We start from the raw sequence: 18,288 nt of genomic DNA, 5'->3' as shown, positions 1-18,288 counted from the left end.
GCAGCCCTCAGCGCCCTTACCCGCTCTCCACTGGGGCCCGGCTGACCCATCTCTCCTCGAGGGCCTGTCTGACCAGGGAACCCCACAATACCAGGAGCACCAGGGGTGCCGGGGGGGCCCAAGTCTCCCTGGAACAAAAATAGCAAAGGGAGGAATGGCTCCAGCAGGACCCCTTCCCAGGACTAGCCCCAGAATACCCTCTTCCTCCCACCTCCAGGCCCCCCGCCCCACCTGCTGCCCCCACTACTAGTGATGGGGCATTGTTTTACCTTTAGACCTGGAGGACCAATTGGCCCAGGGGACCCCTGGACCCCAACTCCTGGGTCACCCTTCAAGGGAAAGAAGAGTCAGATCAGACTCAAGGAGTCTCAGGACCATGACCCCCAGCAGGGATGCTTTAGGGCACACATACCTTGTGACCTTTGAGTCCTGGAGCCCCTTTCTGACCCTAAAACAAAGTAAACAGCATTTGAGAGTAGGAACATGAACCCAGAGCTCAGGTATGGCCCCAAAACATTCCCAGGGGAGCTCAGAGGTGACCACGGACATTTGGGACCGAGGATGTAAGTGCAGGTATGTGGGAGTGCAGACAGGAGCAGAAACTCAGACATGTCCCATCTCAGGGAGCTTAGACATGACCACAGACATGAGCTCAGATACAGGAGCACAGACAGGGTGGGGAAAGGGGCAGCACCAATACATGACCAAGGAGAGGCCCACAAGAACTCCCATGTGTCCTGAGACCTGGGAGATCAGACAGGAGCACATGTGCTCAGACACAGGGAGGAACAGAAGACCTAGGACGGGCAAGTGGAAGCCAGGAGGCGTAACCCCCGCATGCTCCCAGAGTAGGACCCAGACCCCAGACTCACATCTTCACCAGGATCTCCAGGCTCCCCAGCACGGCCAGCTTCACCCTGCATAGAAAGGGTGGTGAGGGTGTCTAGCCACCCAACTGTACCCCTCCCTGCCCAATGCACAGGCCCTGGGGCCAGGCCCACCTCACCTTCTCGCCTCGCGGCCCCGGCAGTCCTCGGTCACCTTTGGCTCCCTGTGGATAGAGGGGTCAGGAGGACACATGGGTGTCAGGGGCACAGACAGCTGAGACTCAAAGAGGGAGCATGAGGCCCGGACCATGTGGGGCATATTATGGAAGGTGAGGGTCACGGGGGTGGAGAAACTACGCTGTGGAGGTTCCACACTCACCGGCTCTCCCACCAGGTCTCCAGCAAGGCCTCCAGGGGCGCCCTGATGAGGGAAAGGGGTCAGTGGGGTTCCTCAGCCCCTAACCCTTGTGCCCCCCAAACCGGGGCCTCCCACACACTCACCTTCTCTCCCTTTGCTCCAGGGGGCCCGACCACAGCCTGCAGGGAACTCCTGGTGAGTTACCTCGCCTCCTGCCACCTCCCCATACCCACCCCGCCGTCCATATGGAAGGGACAAACTAGGCTTGGGGGTGAGGCAGAGGAGCTGATGCAGAACGTGGGGGTCAGGATCAAAGATCACCTGTCCAGGGGTGCCCATGGGTCCAGGCTCTCCTTTAGGTCCAACAGGGCCAGGCAGACCTGGTGACCCCTATGGCAGAATGGTGGGTGGAACTCAGTGCCTCTCCACCCCCTGCCCCTGCTGCCCAGCCCTCCTCTTCCTCCAGGCACACGGCTGGCACAGGCCCCATCACATGCCCACAGCGAGCTCCCCTCAGAACACACACCGGCACGCCAGGGGCTCCTCTGTCTCCGTCCTTCCCACTGGCACCATCACGACCTGGCACTCCCGGCTTCCCCGTCTCCCCCTGAGAAGGGAGAGCTCTGTCAGGGGCCTGCCCCCTGACTCCTGACCCCCGGAGTCCAGCCCTGATCCCCAGGACTCACCACTTGTCCAGGCAAACCTGGTGCCCCCTGAGGACCCTGAAGGAAACAAGTCAGATGTGAGAGGGACATGGAGAGCATGGGACCCAGAGGGCAGGGACATGCTATCCCTGCAGGGGCCTCACTCACCACAAGGCCTGAAGTGCCAGGGGGGCCAGGAAGTCCCACAGCTCCAGTGGGTCCAGGCAGGCCCTGGAGGAAGAAAAAGTTCAGGGCAGTGCCAAACCCACCCAGCTCCCTGTGACTAACCCATGGGCTGGGTCACTCACCCGTCCTGGTGGTCCTGTCTCTCCGGGCTCCCCCTGCCAAAACCCCAGAGACCGCATGACCCCACAGATGAACGAGAGGCCCTTCAGCCCCCATCCACAAGCAAAGCCCACATGGACGGGGCACCTTGGTGCTCAGTCGCATTACAGGGCAGTGACATTCCCAGAGGTTGGCAGATGTTATCCTGGTGCAGACAGGCTGCTCCAAGCCACCACCACTTCCATCCACACACGCACACATGCCTATACTCACCTTCAGGCCAGAAGGTCCCTGGGGTCCCGCAGGGCCAGCAAGACCCTAGAAAAAAGTATCAAGGGCAGGAAACTGGGGTCAGAGTTATCCACCTGGACTCATGGACTAACACAAACAAGTTATCCAACTGAGTCATCAGTGGGGACCGATGCCTGTCCCACCCCCACCAGCCAGTGCTTCCCCATCACTCACCGGGGCACCGGGTGGTCCAGGGTCTCCATGGCCACCCTGTTGGAGAGAGAAAGAGCCAGATGAGTGGGAGCCAATCCCACCCTCCCAGGGAAACTGAGGCAGTACTGCCCATTGTAGGGGGTACCCACTGTAGGATGGGAGCAGGAGGGAGCGGGATTCTGGGGTACTCACCATTGGGCCAGGGGTCCCCCTCGGACCTTGCAGACCCTGGATAGAGAAGGGGGCTGCTGAGCCTCAGTCTGGCCTCACTTGGGCCTGTTCCTGCCCTCTGGAGACCTTTGCCTGGGGGCCCCACTTCTGCACCTCCACCCCTCCCAGGCACAAATCACCCCATACCCACGGACTGCCCCACATGGACAATACACATGGGCCTGTACGCGTACACAGCCATCATGCATCTGCACTCAGACCTGGGCACCCAGTCACCACACCCCGGCACTGGTCACTGGTGACACGTGCATACGGCGGCCAGCACACAGCAAAGGGTAGCTGTTCCCCAGAATCTCGGCCAGGCTGTTCCTGCCATCACTCACCGGCTTCCCCTCAGGCCCAGCCACACCACGCTCTCCTGGTAGACCCTAGAGAGAACACGTTTAAGGCCACACTGTCCTCGTTCCCCATCCCAGCTTCCCCCTAGACAGTCCCAGGCAGAGCAGACTCCAGCCCGGACAACACAAGTGAGAGCCGTGTACTTGTGCACACATGGCCCGTGGGGCAAGGACTCACCGGGCTGCCATTTTGACCCCTCTGTCCAGGCTCTCCCCAGTCTCCCTTGATGCCTGGCTCACCCTGCAAGCAGAGTGTCATGCCCTGAGCCCCCATCACTGCCAGATGCCCACAGACATGCCACCCGGCATGCCCTCCCGCAGGGGAGGGAAACATGGTGGGGTGGGAGGCCTTACCCTGTCTCCTTTGGGGCCTCGGTTGCCGTCACTGCCTGGCTCCCCCTGTGGGGATGACATGTCAAGCCAGGCGCTGGCGCCATGGCAAGGGTGGCGCCCGGGTTGATCCCACACACTGACCTTAGCACCCTTGAGTCCAGGGGGTCCTGGTTCTCTAGAGAGTCCAGAACCTGGCTCGTCCATGGTCACCTACAAGCACAAGGTCACAGGGGAGAGATGTGTCTGTCACAGAGGCATGGAGGGGTCATCCCAGATCACAGGGTGCCAGAGGTTTGTAGGGTCAGAGTCACCACTTGGAATTTCTGGGGCTCAAGCCAATGGTGGCCTCTTGGTGACAGCAGTCACAGGCTTGGGCAGAGCTGGGGTGATCACCTTGGGGCCAGGGGGTCCAGGGGGTCCAGGGAGGCCAGGAGGGCCGTCTCTGCCCTGCAGAAAAGAAAAAAATGGGTGGCCACCCCAATACAGCCCATAGGCAGTCCCGCCCGGTAAAGCCCCCGCCAGCTCACCTGTTCTCCACGTTCTCCTTTCTCTCCCCGTTCTCCCTGAAGTGCAAATCGCAAGGTGGGGGCTATGCCCGTGGGGAGTCCAGCTCCTCCTGAGCCCACCTCCCCGGCCGTCCCAGCCAGGCTCACCCTCTCTCCTGGTCTCCCTGCCTCTCCCACACTCCCAGCCGTGCCTGGGAGCCCAGGGATACCAGGCTTTCCAGGTTCCCCAGCAAGGCCGGCAGGTCCAGGGGGGCCCCTTTCCCCAAGGGCCAGGCCAGGTGGCCCCTGAGGGCCGGGGTCTCCACGATCTCCCTTCGGCCCGCGTTCTCCAGAAAAGCCAGTGGGGCCCTGGAGGAACAGAAGAGTAAATGCTGGTGTCAACCACACCCTCCACAGGACATGTGCCCGTGAGTAGCCAACACACACCTCCTTGCCTGGGGGGCCCCGCTCTCCTGGGTCTCCCTTGGGGCCACGACGCCGTTCAGGCACAGGCAGGAAGCTGCCAGAGCTCTCTTCCCAGCTCTCCACGATCTCCCGCAGGGCAGATGTCTGAGTGACAGTGAGGGGTCAGAAGAGCAGGGCCATTACTGCAGCCTCCCATGCCCTGGCCTGGCCCCGCGGGCATTACTTGTCCCGTGGGGTTCTCACCAGCGCCCATGCCCAGCCCCCAAACAACCTACCTTGATGCCAATATTTTCCAGCAACCGCTCCACATTCTGGGGACACAAACTGGGTGAGGGGCTGCCCACAGAGGAGAAGGCCCCACACTGCCCCCCAAAACAGCCTCCATACCCTCTTCCCCAGGCCTCTTGCCCAGAGGACCCTTTAGCCCTTGGTTGAGGTGGATCGAGGTCACTGGAAGCCCCTCCCTGACATGTCCCCGCTGCCCAGGTTCCCCTCAGTGTAGGCTACAGGAATCCCAACAGGGCAGGGGGCTGAGCACACAGCACAGCTCTGGTGGGGCCTCACGGCAAGTGGAAGGGGACAGAGGTGGCCGCTACAGGCGTGCATATAACAGTCAAGGGCCAGGTCCCAGGCTTCACTCACCGCCGCGCTCCCAGGCTCTCCTCTCAGGCCACGCTCTCCTGGGAGGCCCTGGAGACACCAAGAGACAAGCTGCTGGACCCAGCTTGGGGTTGGGGCTGGGGGCACGTGCACGCATGCGTGGGTGCTATGGCTACCGGGGCAAGTGAAAAAGATGGGGGCCTCACCTGCTCCCCTTTGGGTCCAGTCTCCCCACGGTCACCCTGAGAAAAAGAATGACCAGTGGGGAAAATGTCCCCACTCTGGGCAGCCCCTGACCATACCCCCCACCCAGCATCTGCACACTCACCTTGGAGCCCGAACCTCCCGGAACACCAGGGAAACCCTGAGACATGTCAGAACACAAAGAAGTCACGCAGGATCATGGCCTCCCAGGGTGACAACATAATGGCCCCTGTTGCTCCCAAGTCCTGGAACTACCCTGGACACTCACCTGGCCAGAAGGGCCAACCTGCCCTGGGAGGCCCGGGGGGCCCTGGAGTCCAGGGCTACCAGGAGCTCCTCGCTCACCCTTGGGGCCATCATGACCCTGTGGAGGATGCAGCCAGCATCAGGACCCTGAGACCCCAGAAAGGAGTGGAGCCACATATCACAGGGTCAGGGTCAGGGGTCAGAGGTTGCAGAAGACTCCAACACTCACTTCTCTCCCAGGAGCGCCCGAATCTCCCTTCTCTCCCTAAGGAAGACAAAGGTGCTTCAGACATGGCCCCAATCTGAGCCAGAGCAGACTCCGAGTGAGGGGACTCACCTTCCTCCCATCTTCTCCAGGGTCCCCAGGTCCTCCCTGCGGGCAGAGGACTCACATCAGACCCAACAGAATTAAGAATTAAGAATTGTCTGTGTGTCTTGGTAACTGTCTGCAAGTCCTGTGTCTACCTCACTATGTATGGCCATATGTATATGAGTGACTGTGGATACAAATGCATATGTCGGTCTGTCCCCACATGTATCATACGTCAGAGCCTTGGATGTGTGTCTCACCACACCTCCACAGAGATACACGTGCAGCCCCGGGGCTAAGTCATAGCACGTGTATGGGTGGAAGTGTTTGTGTGTCAACATGTCTTCAGTATCCCTGAATGTGTGCTTCACACCTGTGTGTTGGCACCTCTCCATCTGTGTCTGAGGCTCTTTGCCTGTGCCCGTGGCTGTGGTTATTTTACCTTGTGTTGGCCCATCCAGGAACAGGTCGGCACGTCCACTTAATTCACTGTGTCTGTGAGGCTGCCCGTGTGTGCACATGGACGTGTGCTTCAGGATGTATCTGTATGTGTGGGCTACGTACTCGGGTGTCGGCACGTGTCAGCCTGTGTCTGTGTGTGTGCCCCATATGTATGGCACATCTGGGCCATGTCCATGTGCTAGCAATTTTTGGAGGTTTCACTGTGTCTACCCTGACACTCACGTTTTTCCCGTTCAGGCCAGGCTTGCCATCCTCGCCTGGCTTTCCCTGTGGGAACAGATCATTGGTCAGAAGTCAGGGCTGGGGTGAGGGCAGTAAGGGGGCAAAAAGGTACCACGAGGGGACTTCCCTGGTGGCACAGTGGATAAGACTCCAAGCTCCCAATGCAGGGGGCCCAGGTTTGATCCCTGGTCAGGGAACTAGATCCCACATGCATGCCACAACTAAGGAGCCCACCTGCTGCAACTAAGACCCAGTGCAACCAAATAAATGAATAAATTTTTTGTTTTTTTTAAAAGGGTACCATGAAAGTGGGACTCACCGGTGCTCCAAGGGGACCAGAGGGGCCAGGGGGGCCCTGTTCTCCTCGAAGGCCAGGAAGTCCCTGGAAAAAGTCTTTGTTAGGATTGAGAGGGCCACTGATATATCTCCTGGGGCACATCCATGGACTTGGAGAACCCCACTAAGAACCTCCTCCCGTGTAGAGTCCCCCCAGAATTGGGAGGAGCCATTGAGGGTCCCGAGGCTGAGACCCGATAGGGTAGGGGGCCCCCTGCTGAAACTCCCAAGGGAAGAACCCTCAGGATTTGGGGGTCCTACTATAGCGCCCAAGGCAGAGAAGATCAGAAAGCAGGACTCTGCTCAAACCTGCCTGCCAGGGACTGGGACCCTCCCAAGGACAGGGCTGGACCAACTCCCCCTACTCCCGCTGATTCTGTGACTATGAAAACCGGGTTACACAGTTCATGCTGGACCCCTGAGCCACCCTCCACCGTAATATCTCCCCTTACTTACGTCTCTCCCTGGGTCCCCAGCCTTGCCTATAGCACCCTGGGGAGAGACTCAAGTCAGGGAGTCCGCAGTGGTCATGGGGTCAGGGGCACTGCCCACTGACAGGGCCACTAGTTCCTGTGAACCCACCCAGGCAGAGTACTAGGAGAAGACACAGATAACCCATCTGGCCCCAGAGCTCATCAAGACCCAGAAGACTCCAGTGAGTCTGGAGCCATACAAAGGGGCAAGGGAAGGGGCGTGACCAGGCAGTGACTGCCACGACTCACAGGCAGCCCAGGGGGACCAGGGGTTCCTGGTTTCCCATCCAGTCCACTGCGGCCATCCAGGCCAGGGGGGCCCCGGTCACCCTGAGGAAAACAGAGTGGTAAGAGGCCTCGAAGGATAAGATGGATCTGAGAACCCAGGCTCACAGTCGGAAAACCTCCATGCCCTCTCACCTTTTCTCCTGCTGGGCCTCGAACACCTGGGTCCCCCTGAAGGGAACAAGGTCAGTGAGAGGTGAGGGCAAGATGGAAACTTAGGCTGATGGGGCAAAGTGTGTCACTCACCTGTGGGCCTGGCGGCCCCCGAAGTCCACTGATGCCCTGAGGACAGGGGGAGGAAAGAATCAGAGCAGGCTTTCCCAGGCCCACACATTCCCACGGGATAAGCCACACTCACTCTCTCCCCAGAAGCTCCAGGGGGGCCGGGGTCACCCTTGGGTCCTCGAGGACCCTCCTGTCCACGGTCCCCAGACTCTCCCTATGGTAGAGACAAACGTGTTGAGGGAACAGCAGTAGGGCCACAGGCATGCCCGAGTCAGAACCTGTCATGGGGGTGCTGGGATGCTTTCTTATGCTCACAGCTTCACTCCACCCACGGACCATGATACCTTCTCTCTGACTCCAAGTCCCGTGTCCACCTGTGGGGAGAATGGCCAGTGAGAAGAATAGTTCAAGTAGGGGAAGAGGAGTTGGTGAGGATCAATGAAGACATCAGGGGGCAGTGGGGGAAGTGGGAGTCAGTGGAAGGGATGAAGGGACACCGTGTGGGGCCAACAGGGGCAGGTGAGGGAGATGACAGAGAATCAGAGCCAGTCAACCCTTACCAGCCGTCCAGGGGGTCCTGGGGGACCCTAGGAAAGGAAAGAATTGTAGTCAACAGGAGCCCTGCGGCCCCACGGTATGGCTCAAGTTTGCCTCAAGCTCAGCTCTGCTCCCAGACTCCCTGCACCCCAGTGCCAAACCCCAGAAGCCAGGTCAGGCCTGGAGGTGGCCACCAGGGCTCCCGACCTTGACCTCCAGGCCCTTAATGGAGGTGCTGAACAGACTGAGCACCGGAACCCTGTATCCCTCCCGAGCCCAGAACACCAGCACTACTCACTGGCTCCCCATGGTCACCCTTGGGTCCAGATGGTCCAGGGCTCCCCTGCAGAAAGTCAGAGGGTCAGGGTCAGTGAGCAGAGGCAGCAGTTTGGGGGAGCTTTGGAAACACCCTAAGGATTCATGGGGATCCTGGTGGCCTTTGGGGGTTGTGATGAAGGGGTCAAAGGAAATGAGGATTGCGAGGGTTTAGCATTGCAGGGTTGGGGTGGCAGGGTCAGAGGCTGGGAGCTGGTTGGTTGGAGATTGAAGCTGAGGTTAGAGTTCAGGGGTCAGACGTCAGGACTCACGTTTCGTCCATCCTCTCCAGGATCTCCCTGGTCTCCCTTCTCACCCACAGGCCCCCGAGCTCCAGGTGCCCCCTGAGAAGAGCAGCTGGTGTGAGACAGACCCTCCCAGCATTTTGCAGATTCCCCCATGACCCCCATACTGCCCCAGTTCTTCATCACCCTGAAAACCATGTCAGAGTTACCCATCACCACATGCCTCCCTCCAGACATTCCCATCACCCTTTCTCCCCTCAGAGTTTCCCACAGCTTCATGCCCACCTCCTATAAGTTCTCTCATCACCCCCGCTTACTTCTCCCCACAAAGCCTCACCCGAAGGCCACGCTCGCCAGCTTTTCCAGACAAACCTGGTTCACCCTGGTGGTGGAGAGAACGCCACATCAAACAGGTGAGTTAGGCTCAAACTAACTCAGGGAGTGGCGACAGAGAAGGGCCTGGGAACCAACAGGACCAGAGGCAGTGGGGTGGGCTGGATAACCTGGTGGAGCCCCAGCCCCCCAGGGATCACAGTTCAAGGGTAAAGGATCAGAAACCACAGTGGGAAGGAATCTCACCGGGGGACCCTCGTCACCTTTCTCTCCAACTTCACCCTGTGAGACATGAGAGTCAGCCTTGGTCCCCAAACCCCCAGGGAGGCCAGCAGTACCCTACTCCCCATCCCCCAGCACTCCCCCAGTCCAGTCCTCTTACATCTCGTCCTCGGGGGCCGATGGGTCCTGGGGAACCAGGACGCCCAGGGTCTCCCGTCTCTCCGGGAGGCCCTGAGTCACCCTGTGGAGGAGGCAAGAGTGATGCAGCACGTATAGCCAGCCCTTGAGGGGAAGTGACCCCAGAAACCTTGATGTTACCCAAGGTCACAGGCACTCACCGGGGGTCCTGCTCTGCCAGTGAGGCCAATGGGACCCTGCAGGGCATGGGGAGGGAGGTAGGACTTAGTTGGGGCTCCCAGGCACCACCTCATCTCCTTCTGTCACATTCCCCATCCCCACATTTACTCACCCGGACTCCAGGGTCTCCCTTGGGGCCAGGGTCCCCAGGAAGAACCAAGCCAGGTGGGCCCTGGGGGAGGAAGGATCAGAGGTCAGGGGACACAACCGTCACCTGCCCTAACCCCTAAACACTTCCCCACACTTACCCGTTCCCCTTTGACTCCAGTAGCTCCTTTGGGCCCAGGGAGCCCTACGTCTCCCTGGAGGTGACAAAGACCATCAGCGTCAGCCACGGGCTCCATGAACCCCACCACCCAGCGATCATGCCACAACTGTCATGACCTCCAGGGGCCTCCAGGCAGGCCCAGAGGCAGGCCCTATGACCTTGATCTCAACCCTGTAACAGCTTCCCTTCACTCTTACCAGACTTACCTTCTCTCCTTTAGCTCCAGCACCCCCAGGTCCCTGAAAACAAACAGGACAGACACGGCTTGGTCCTGCCTAGGGATCACACTACTACAGCCTTTACTGGAGTTGGGGTTATATAGAATCAGAAGTCTCTGCCCAGAGGTCACAGGGGCACCGCTGGGAGCAGGGCAGGGGTTACATCAGGCTCACGACCTGTATGGTGGTCATGGGGTCACAGGATCACAGCCAGAAGTTGGAAGGCGTGTTACAGCATTAGAGTCACAGAGCTCTGAGCCAGTCCAGGGTCCCAAGGTTATGGGGGTCACAGCCTGGAATGCTGGTTTCCAGGCGGGTCACACTGTTCAAGGGCCTGTGCGGTGATCGGAAACACACCCTCCCTTCACTCACCACTGCGGGGTCCCCAGGGTGACCAGGCTCCCCCTGTAGAGAAAGGATAGGGACAGGGGTGGGTCAGGGACCCACCTAGGAACTCAAGGCCCCAGTATCCCACCTGCCACAATCCCTGGTATCGGGGGCACTTGACTCCCAGCCCATGACCCACCTTCTCTCCTCGGCGGCCAGTGGGTCCTGGTGGCCCCTGCACATGGAGAAAGCATGAGCCCAGGATGGGGAGGAACACATGAAAGCCCTACTCCTGATCCCACAGTCACATACTTACTTCAGGACCCTCAGGTCCAGGACGTCCAGCAACTCCTGGGGGACCCTGGGGAAGAGGAGCAGAGATGTTGACCCGGTGGGTGGGGGTAGCAGGTTTATGGCAGATAAGGGCTAGAGGTCCAGAACGGGGGTCACAGAAGATCAGGATTTAGGTCAGCAGGGATCAAACTCGGCAGGAAGACAGAGACCAGGTCAGTGGAAGTCAAGGTCACTTCAGCAGGGTCAGAAAGCTAAAAGCGGGTCCCTGGGGTTGAGGGTTAGAGCCTGCATCAGCAGAGATTAGGAGTCATGTGAGGAGGAGTGGAGGGCCAGGGGAAGTGGAGATCAAGGGCAAGAAGTCAGAACCAGGAGGGGTACGGAGCCAAGGTCTGCTGGCACCGGCAGTGGGGTCAGTGGGCTCACCTGTGGTCCCGCTGGGCCAGGGGATCCACGTTCGCCCTGATGGAGCAGAATGGGTCAGAGCTGAGTCTGGCCCCAGATCCTCTGGGGCCCTGAGAGCCCCCCAGGCTGCACTTACCTTTTCTCCAGTCTCACCCATGGCCCCTGTTAGTCCTTGGTCACCCTGAGGGGAGAGAGATAGGAGAGGGGCCTTTACTGTCGAACCCCAGACAAAGTGTCTCAAACTCCAATCATCTGTCTCTGAAATCACAGCCTCTGACCTGGGGAGAACCCTTATCTCCTGATCCTCCTGCCTCCCCTAATCCTATAGGGGTCCCAGTGTGTCACCTCTCATACCTGACCCCTCACAAAATGGCACTTACTTTGGGGCCAGTGTCTCCAGGAAGTCCCCGTAGGCCCTGAAAGGGGTTCAGAGATTTGGGTTTGGGAATAAGGACGGAGTAGAGGGTTGATGGCTGAGGGTGGGGGCTGGAGCTATGCCCACCACGCTCAGAATCCCTGGCCTCCACACTCACCGGCTCACCCGGGGTCCCAGGTTGTCCTGGAAGGCCTGGGGCTCCATCTTCACAGTCACCCTGAAGGAGAAACAGGTGGGTAGAAGACCCTCCTCCCAGCACCCAGAGGCCTCACCCCAGAACTGGGACACCAAGAGGTCAGGTCTCCCACCTTTTCTCCTTTTTCTCCAGGGGGGCCAACTGAGCCTTGGGGTCCACGGCTTCCAGGAAGACCCTAGGAGGAAGTGAGTAAAAATGTGAGCCCCAAACTGAGGTCCAGCACCCACCCACTGCCCAGGCAGAGACCCCAGCTCCTCTATCCACACCCCAGAGCATGGCCCACAGGGTCCCCAGCAGAGCCTCAAGGCTCCCTCACCGGCAGCCCAGGCTCCCCTAAAGCAACGCTGCCGTCACCTGGTCCAGGGGGGCCCTGGGAAAGAACAGCAGGTCAGGGGATGGCTGGGGGGAATCAGACTCCAAGCCACCCCCAGCATAACTTGCCACTCACTTACCCGCTCCCCACGATCACCTTTCTCACCCTGGAAGAGAGATCATGACACATGACCCTGGACTACACCTCCACACCCCAAGATACCAGGAGGAATGAGAGTCTTGGGGTCAAACTGGATTACAAAGTTCATGGGGGAACTGAGGAGTCATGGGTGGGGGTGGTCAAGAGGTCGCATGAGCTCAGAGTGACCAGTAGGGGTTGTGTGGGTTCAAATGAGGTCACCAGGTCACTGGATCACATGCAGGTGATGAGACCATATGGCGGTCATGCCCTCACCTTCACAGCTGTTCCAGAAAATCCTGGGGGACCACGGGGTCCTGGGTCTCCCAATGGGCCACGAGATCCAGGGGGACCCTGATGGAAGAGACAAAATATAAAGTACAACCCCATAGACCCACCCCATTGGTTCCCCCATCACACATCACTCCCCCCACCACCATACTCTAGAACTTACTGGAGGTCCAGGGTCCCCCTTCTGCCCAGGAAGCCCTGGGCCCTCACCTCCAATGACTCGTCCAGGCTCTCCCTGCAGGACAGAGAACAGCAGGAAGGATTCAGGGTATGGGAGCCTTGAGGTAGGAGAAGCCCCTAGAGGTCCCCAGCTATTCCTCACCATGCCTTAGGCCCCACACAATGTCTGTCCTGGGGCAACCTTGTTCCTCCCTGGGACATCCCGGCTTGGTTCCCTCCCCTCCCTCCTTCACCTACCGGCTCCCCCTTTGGGCCTCGAGGCCCTCGCTCTCCCTGAGGACAAAACAGAGCAAAGGGTGATGCTTGGTCTCAGCGCATTTCAGGGTGGGCCCCTACAACCCAACCCCGCTCCACCACCCCAGCTCCCCACCCTGCAGAAAGGGCTCTGGGAAGACACTGTGGGGCAGAGCAACTTACTGGTTCTCCACGAGGACTGGGCCACCCTGGGGAGCCCTGTAAATGGAGTCCAGAGTCAGACCAGTCAGACCACCCCACCCACTCAAGCAAAGCGTCCCACCATGTGAACTGCGAGGGCAAGGCTTGCTCACCTTCGGGCCGGGGGTTCCAGGAGTCCCAGGGTGGCCAGGGCTGCCTGGAGGCCCATCTGCCCCAGGGAAGCCCTAAGGAGGCAAAGAGGTTAGGGCAGGAAGGGACCCTCCCTCAGTGCCCCAGGTTCACTGGAGGAGCCCCGACTGACTATTCTTCACCTGAACCCCTCACCCCACAGGCCCCTAAGCGTTGTTAGGGGTACAGCAGTGGGGCAGGGAAGCTGCCCCTCTGAGCTGAATGGAGCCGAACCCCAGGCACAAGGGCAGTGATGAGGCCAGGGCCTTCCCTGCCTCTTGGACTTGGAACTTCCACCCGGGCTCTCCAGGGGATCTCAAAACCCCACTGGTCTCCCCTAATTCAGATCCTTCCCCAAAGCCTCTGCTGTGGTTGATAATGTCCACTTAGGCTTCTAGGAATATTCTGTTTCTAACTCTGCTTTTTTATTCCCTCTTGTAAAAACCCTGAGGAAGCTTCGAGGATTGTCTTAGGGGAACCTCAATGGTCTCTACACTCACCCTCTCACCCTTCGCAATGGTACTTCCAGGAGGTCCCTGGGGGCCAGGAACACCCATCCTGCCCTGAGAGGAGAGAGCAGGTGAGGAGGCAGTACGCCGGTCAGGGGACAGAGGACAGGTGTGGGGAGGCACTCACCGGGAGGCCGGTGGGGCCAGGAGGCCCGGCTTGTCCTTTCAGCCCCTAGGAAGGATGATCGGTGAGCCCTGTGCTGCTGACCTCCCCCTGACCCACTGAGCCCCCAACCCATTCTCTACCCCCCACCAGAGCCACTCACCATCTCTCCGGGTTCCCCCTTCTGGCCCTGCAGAAAGATGTGTCGAGCGACGGTCAGAGTGGTAAGTTCCAAGAGTGGCCCTCACCCACCCTCTCAACCCTGGACACTTACCTTTGGACAATGCACCGAGCAAGGCTCTGGCTGTAGCTGTGGACACAGGGTCTCCTTGAGGTCAGCCGTTCCACCAAGAGCCCCCAGACCCGCTGTTTTTCACCACCTAGTCCCCCAGAGGCCCCTTCCAAACCTGGGTGGTCAAAGCCGTCTGACACAGGGCTGTTGCCAGACTACTGACTGCCCGGTCCAAGCTTGGACCATCATCCACGGCGAAGAAGGTCTGGGCAGAGTCCATGCCCGGCACCAAGCGACGCAGCTGTTCTGGGTCAGCTCCTGCCAGGCCCAGCATCATCACTTTGAGCCCTAAGGAGGGGTCCAGCAGCCTGCATGACGACCCTGCTGGGGCCAACCCTATTCCCAGGCCCCATTCCCACCAGGCCTGCTCCTCACCAGCAGCCTGGGCCTCACGGATAGAGCTGAAGATGTCACCTCTCAAGGGCTCATCCACCAGTAGAACCATCACCCCCGGCACGTGCCAGCGTCGTCCAGGGGCATCTGGTGCCAACAGGTATCTGTAAGCTGTAACCACAGCTGTGCCTGGGAGAAAGTTCATGTCAGAACCCAGGGGCACCAAGTTCCCAATGGGAAAGCCCCAAGAATCCATGTCCACTGTAGTCCTTACCCAGGTTGTTCCCACTTGGGTCTGTGTAGGGGATGTTGCGGATCTTCTGCCGGATGACACCGAGGTCATGGGAGCTGTTCAGCGAGAACAGTGGGGAGGGCCGGTGACTGTAGGACAGGAGGCCAACCTAGGGTGGGGAGACCACAGAGCTTGGGGAGGATGACACAGCAGGGACAGGGGACACAGAGCCTGGTGGGAGACACAGAGCCCAAGGTGTGTAACTAAACCTGAACCATTAGGGGGTCAGCAGTGATGGTAGGATACGGAGCCAACCAGCAAGTGAGGCGATCTGGAGCCTGGGGAAGGGCAAGGAGAAAGCCTGGACCAGTGGTGGGACAGGGAAATGGTGTGGGACCAGGGGTGGGCAGGGACAGGTAGGAGTCTGGCTGCCTCTGGGGCCAAACCTGGATGGCCTGTGGCCCAAGAGGCCCAAGTGCAGACACCAGATGCTCCAGGGCTCGCTTCACAGCCTCTGCGCGATGAGCATTGTCTCGAGTGGTATGCAGCAGGAACACCACGTCCATCAGGCCGTGGGGACACACTGCAGGAAGGGGGCTGAGTTACTGAAGCAGTCAGCCCACCTCGCTACTCTCTTGGGCCCCTCCCACTGGGCCCACCATACCTGGGGTCTGTGTGACAGAGGCCTCAGGACCCTGTACACCCTCCTGGACAGGTGTCAGGGAGAATATGTAGGAGATGCCAGGCTCTAGCCCTGTCACCCGCTGGGAGCTTGACATTCCCGGAAGTGTCTGTGAGGCCCCAGGCAATTCTGCAGAGGACAGAGCTCAGTTAAACAGATGGCCCTCCATGGAGCCCCCACTGCCAGCCCACCCTAACACTGGCCTCCCCATCACCTTGGCCAGGGCCTTTCAGTGGCTGCCAGGATAGGATGTAGCTGGATACCCCAGACACCGGCGTCCAGGCCAGAGTCACTGAGTCGACTGAGGTGTCTACAACATGCAGTTCAGTGCTTGGGACACGCGGTGACTCTGAAGGAGGAATCAAAGACTAGGGATCCGAGTATGTGTCCCGAGAACCCAGAGGAGAGAGATCTAAGGAGATCCTGGGGCAGATTCATCTTAGTGAAGGAAGTGTCACCGGAGGTCATGCTGGGATCACCCCGGGTCAGGAATGGTAGGGGGGGCTACAGGAGGAGTCACTCAGGGTCATGGGGTAGAGGAAATCAGGGTGGGTCATCGGTAGGGGTAAGAGCACACCAGTGTATGCAGTTACTTCTGAGGGGGGCCCTTCTCCAGCTGTCCCCAAGACACTCAGCCATATACGGTAGTGGGTCGCTGGCTCCAGTGCGTCCAGTTCATAGCTGCTGAGTTCCGGCCCCAGAACCCGGGACTGTTCCTGGCCACCTGGGGCAGGCATGAGAGGGGGGCAGGGGCACGTAGGAGGATGCTACAGACCGGCATTAATGGACACGCCCACCTCAATGACCCCCACGTACCTTACTGACAATGACCCCGCCAGCCTCACTGACTGACCCTGCTGATGGGGTCCACTCTCCTGACTGATCTCATTCTCGCTGACCCTGCCCGACTGACCCTCATTGATCCCATGCACCTAGGTGACTGATACCAGGTACCTTCAGCGATCCCGCAGACCCCCACTGACAGACCCTGCCCACGCTCGCTGATTTCACCGACCCCAGCCCCGCCCCATTGGTCCCTAACCTCCCTACCGGCGGCACCTCTCACCCTCAGGTCGCCAACGCAGACGGAAGCCGCGTGCCCCGGGCACCGGCTGCCAGCGCAGCCTCAGCGAGTGCTCCCCTCGCTGCACTACACGAAGTGTCTCCAGGGCTGGTGGAGCCTCCTCAGGCGCTAGAGAGAAAGCACAAGAATCAGGGAGGCTCCGCCCCCCACTGATCTCTGTGCCAATCCCAAACCAACCCTGGAACACGCACCGCCCCCAACCGGCCCCACTGCCTATCCCAGGCTACATCCCTCCTCCCCCCGAAGACCCCGCCCCCACAGGTTCACTACCAATCCCTGGCCCCTTTTCCATTCCCGAGCACAAACCCCGCCCCCAAACCGCCCAGGGCACCAATCCAAGGCTCGCGCCAGCCCGAGCTCTGCCTACGCATGGTGACGACAATGGAGACAGGTGCGCCCTCACGGTCCCCCACAAGTGCAGTCACTCTCACTGAGTAGCTGACTCCGCCTTCGAGGCCCCGTAGCTCTGCGGAGTCCGTGTTTCCCGGGAGCATCTCCTGTCTCGTGGGGCCACCTGGCCAGGCGAGCATAGGGCAACGGTCAGGGATAGGGGTGGCTGACCAAAGGGGCCAATCCCAGCCAGGAAGGGCAAGGGCAGGGTCAGGGAACCATACCCTCGCTCCGGCCCCAGGCCAGTCTGTAAGCTGTGGCTCCAGTGACCCCCACCCAGGTGACCCGCAGAACATCACTGGAAGCATTGAGGATCTGCAGCTTCGAGACACTGCCCACGGGCTGAGGGTCTGGGGGAAGACACAGGGAAAAGGATCAGGGGCCACTGGCAGAGAACAGGGCAGAGAACAGGGTGGCAGAATAGGCATGCTCAATGCAGGGAGGTCTATCTGAAGGTCAGTGTGAGGTTACTGTGGACGGGTCAGTGTAGGCAACTCCTGAGTGGGAGAAGATCAGTGCCTCAGAGTGGGCAGTGTGGAGCAGCCAGGAGGTCACTGTGGGTGGACTCCTAGTCAATGTGGGGTACGTCAGTGTGGGGAGAGAAGTCATGAGAAGAGCTGTGATGGAGCGGGCAGCTGGAGCAGTCAGGAATACGCAGCAGGACAGGGTAGCCAATGAGATGTGGTTGGCAGATGGCCAGGGTCCACTTACCAGTCCTTACAACCACAGAGGCAGGGGTCCCATCCACACCAGCCACACGGGCCCACACATGCACTGTGTACTCGGTATCTGGCTCCAGCCCATCCAGCTCAGCCACTGTGGCCTCCCCAGAAACCAACTGGGATTTCTCTGGGCCTAGGAGTGAGGATGAAGGTAGCTCTAGGACTAGCCAGACTCTGCCCCCCAATGTCCCACCTGGACCCCAAAGAAACCCCTGCTCCCATTCCACCCAGACCTGCGCCTGACAACCTCCAAAACCTCTGGTCCCTTCCCAAACCCCTGATGCCCACCGTGGCCTGAGTGCCAGGAGACCCTGTATCCTGTGGCACCAGGAACCCTGCTCCAGGTGATGGTGACAGATGAGCTGCTGACATGAGTCACACGGACTGTCTTCATTGGGCCCAGTGGGTCTGGTGGGGAGAGGCAATGGGGAGTCTGATGGAAGAGGCAGTGGAGGGTCTGATGGGGGAGGGGTTGGGGGGGACATCTAATAGAGGAAGGCAATGGGAGTCTAAAGGGAGGCAAGGATTTGATAGCGGATGCAGTGAATGGGTCAGATGGGGAAGGAGTGGGGGTTCTGACAGAGGGGATAGTAGAAATCTGAGGTGGCAGGTGACAGGAATCTGGGAGAAC

At 59.7% G+C, this 18,288-nt stretch overlaps 1 protein-coding gene across 2 annotated transcripts in view; it reads right to left on the bottom strand.

The window, feature by feature from the left end:
* Positions 1–18,288, bottom strand: part of LOC102979520 (6-phosphofructo-2-kinase/fructose-2,6-bisphosphatase 4) — a 77,550-nt gene that overhangs the window by 53,605 nt on the left and 5,657 nt on the right. For both annotated transcript variants that reach the window (XM_028478518.2, XM_024123812.1), the window contains exons 16-94: positions 17,946–18,065; positions 17,647–17,790; positions 17,160–17,285; positions 16,913–17,059; positions 16,528–16,653; positions 16,039–16,185; positions 15,676–15,810; positions 15,444–15,590; positions 15,226–15,362; positions 14,822–14,948; positions 14,590–14,736; positions 14,330–14,502; positions 14,197–14,232; positions 14,086–14,112; positions 13,947–13,991; positions 13,811–13,873; positions 13,295–13,366; positions 13,164–13,199; positions 12,984–13,019; positions 12,730–12,801; positions 12,552–12,629; positions 12,277–12,303; positions 12,141–12,194; positions 11,937–11,999; positions 11,786–11,845; positions 11,633–11,668; positions 11,389–11,433; positions 11,274–11,309; positions 10,873–10,917; positions 10,756–10,791; positions 10,602–10,634; positions 10,218–10,250; positions 9,992–10,045; positions 9,856–9,915; positions 9,725–9,760; positions 9,547–9,627; positions 9,411–9,446; positions 9,169–9,213; positions 8,859–8,930; positions 8,570–8,614; positions 8,295–8,321; positions 8,079–8,108; positions 7,868–7,948; positions 7,756–7,791; positions 7,645–7,680; positions 7,474–7,554; positions 7,208–7,243; positions 6,735–6,797; positions 6,416–6,460; positions 5,759–5,794; positions 5,651–5,686; positions 5,444–5,539; positions 5,300–5,335; positions 5,178–5,213; positions 5,014–5,061; positions 4,647–4,682; positions 4,393–4,515; positions 4,114–4,314; positions 3,988–4,023; positions 3,854–3,907; positions 3,602–3,670; positions 3,482–3,526; positions 3,306–3,368; positions 3,113–3,157; positions 2,751–2,786; positions 2,580–2,615; positions 2,388–2,432; positions 2,138–2,170; positions 1,998–2,060; positions 1,872–1,907; positions 1,712–1,792; positions 1,507–1,575; positions 1,329–1,364; positions 1,207–1,248; positions 1,007–1,051; positions 873–917; positions 413–448; positions 270–329; positions 21–128 (exon numbers count right to left, since the gene is read on the bottom strand). In XM_028478518.2, the coding sequence (XP_028334319.1) occupies positions 21–128; positions 270–329; positions 413–448; positions 873–917; positions 1,007–1,051; positions 1,207–1,248; positions 1,329–1,364; positions 1,507–1,575; positions 1,712–1,792; positions 1,872–1,907; positions 1,998–2,060; positions 2,138–2,170; positions 2,388–2,432; positions 2,580–2,615; positions 2,751–2,786; positions 3,113–3,157; positions 3,306–3,368; positions 3,482–3,526; positions 3,602–3,670; positions 3,854–3,907; positions 3,988–4,023; positions 4,114–4,314; positions 4,393–4,515; positions 4,647–4,682; positions 5,014–5,061; positions 5,178–5,213; positions 5,300–5,335; positions 5,444–5,539; positions 5,651–5,686; positions 5,759–5,794; positions 6,416–6,460; positions 6,735–6,797; positions 7,208–7,243; positions 7,474–7,554; positions 7,645–7,680; positions 7,756–7,791; positions 7,868–7,948; positions 8,079–8,108; positions 8,295–8,321; positions 8,570–8,614; positions 8,859–8,930; positions 9,169–9,213; positions 9,411–9,446; positions 9,547–9,627; positions 9,725–9,760; positions 9,856–9,915; positions 9,992–10,045; positions 10,218–10,250; positions 10,602–10,634; positions 10,756–10,791; positions 10,873–10,917; positions 11,274–11,309; positions 11,389–11,433; positions 11,633–11,668; positions 11,786–11,845; positions 11,937–11,999; positions 12,141–12,194; positions 12,277–12,303; positions 12,552–12,629; positions 12,730–12,801; positions 12,984–13,019; positions 13,164–13,199; positions 13,295–13,366; positions 13,811–13,873; positions 13,947–13,991; positions 14,086–14,112; positions 14,197–14,232; positions 14,330–14,502; positions 14,590–14,736; positions 14,822–14,948; positions 15,226–15,362; positions 15,444–15,590; positions 15,676–15,810; positions 16,039–16,185; positions 16,528–16,653; positions 16,913–17,059; positions 17,160–17,285; positions 17,647–17,790; positions 17,946–18,065 (5,204 nt within the window). The remainder of the gene's footprint in view (positions 1–20; positions 129–269; positions 330–412; positions 449–872; positions 918–1,006; positions 1,052–1,206; positions 1,249–1,328; positions 1,365–1,506; positions 1,576–1,711; positions 1,793–1,871; positions 1,908–1,997; positions 2,061–2,137; positions 2,171–2,387; positions 2,433–2,579; positions 2,616–2,750; positions 2,787–3,112; positions 3,158–3,305; positions 3,369–3,481; positions 3,527–3,601; positions 3,671–3,853; positions 3,908–3,987; positions 4,024–4,113; positions 4,315–4,392; positions 4,516–4,646; positions 4,683–5,013; positions 5,062–5,177; positions 5,214–5,299; positions 5,336–5,443; positions 5,540–5,650; positions 5,687–5,758; positions 5,795–6,415; positions 6,461–6,734; positions 6,798–7,207; positions 7,244–7,473; positions 7,555–7,644; positions 7,681–7,755; positions 7,792–7,867; positions 7,949–8,078; positions 8,109–8,294; positions 8,322–8,569; positions 8,615–8,858; positions 8,931–9,168; positions 9,214–9,410; positions 9,447–9,546; positions 9,628–9,724; positions 9,761–9,855; positions 9,916–9,991; positions 10,046–10,217; positions 10,251–10,601; positions 10,635–10,755; positions 10,792–10,872; positions 10,918–11,273; positions 11,310–11,388; positions 11,434–11,632; positions 11,669–11,785; positions 11,846–11,936; positions 12,000–12,140; positions 12,195–12,276; positions 12,304–12,551; positions 12,630–12,729; positions 12,802–12,983; positions 13,020–13,163; positions 13,200–13,294; positions 13,367–13,810; positions 13,874–13,946; positions 13,992–14,085; positions 14,113–14,196; positions 14,233–14,329; positions 14,503–14,589; positions 14,737–14,821; positions 14,949–15,225; positions 15,363–15,443; positions 15,591–15,675; positions 15,811–16,038; positions 16,186–16,527; positions 16,654–16,912; positions 17,060–17,159; positions 17,286–17,646; positions 17,791–17,945; positions 18,066–18,288) is intronic.

The sequence above is a fragment of the Physeter macrocephalus genome, chromosome 18 (genome assembly GCF_002837175.3).
Source record: "Physeter macrocephalus isolate SW-GA chromosome 18, ASM283717v5, whole genome shotgun sequence".
Lineage (NCBI taxonomy): Eukaryota > Metazoa > Chordata > Mammalia > Artiodactyla > Physeteridae > Physeter > Physeter macrocephalus.
The sequence above is the reverse complement of the archived record's forward strand: the minus strand, read 5'-3'. Positions and strand labels throughout refer to the sequence as shown.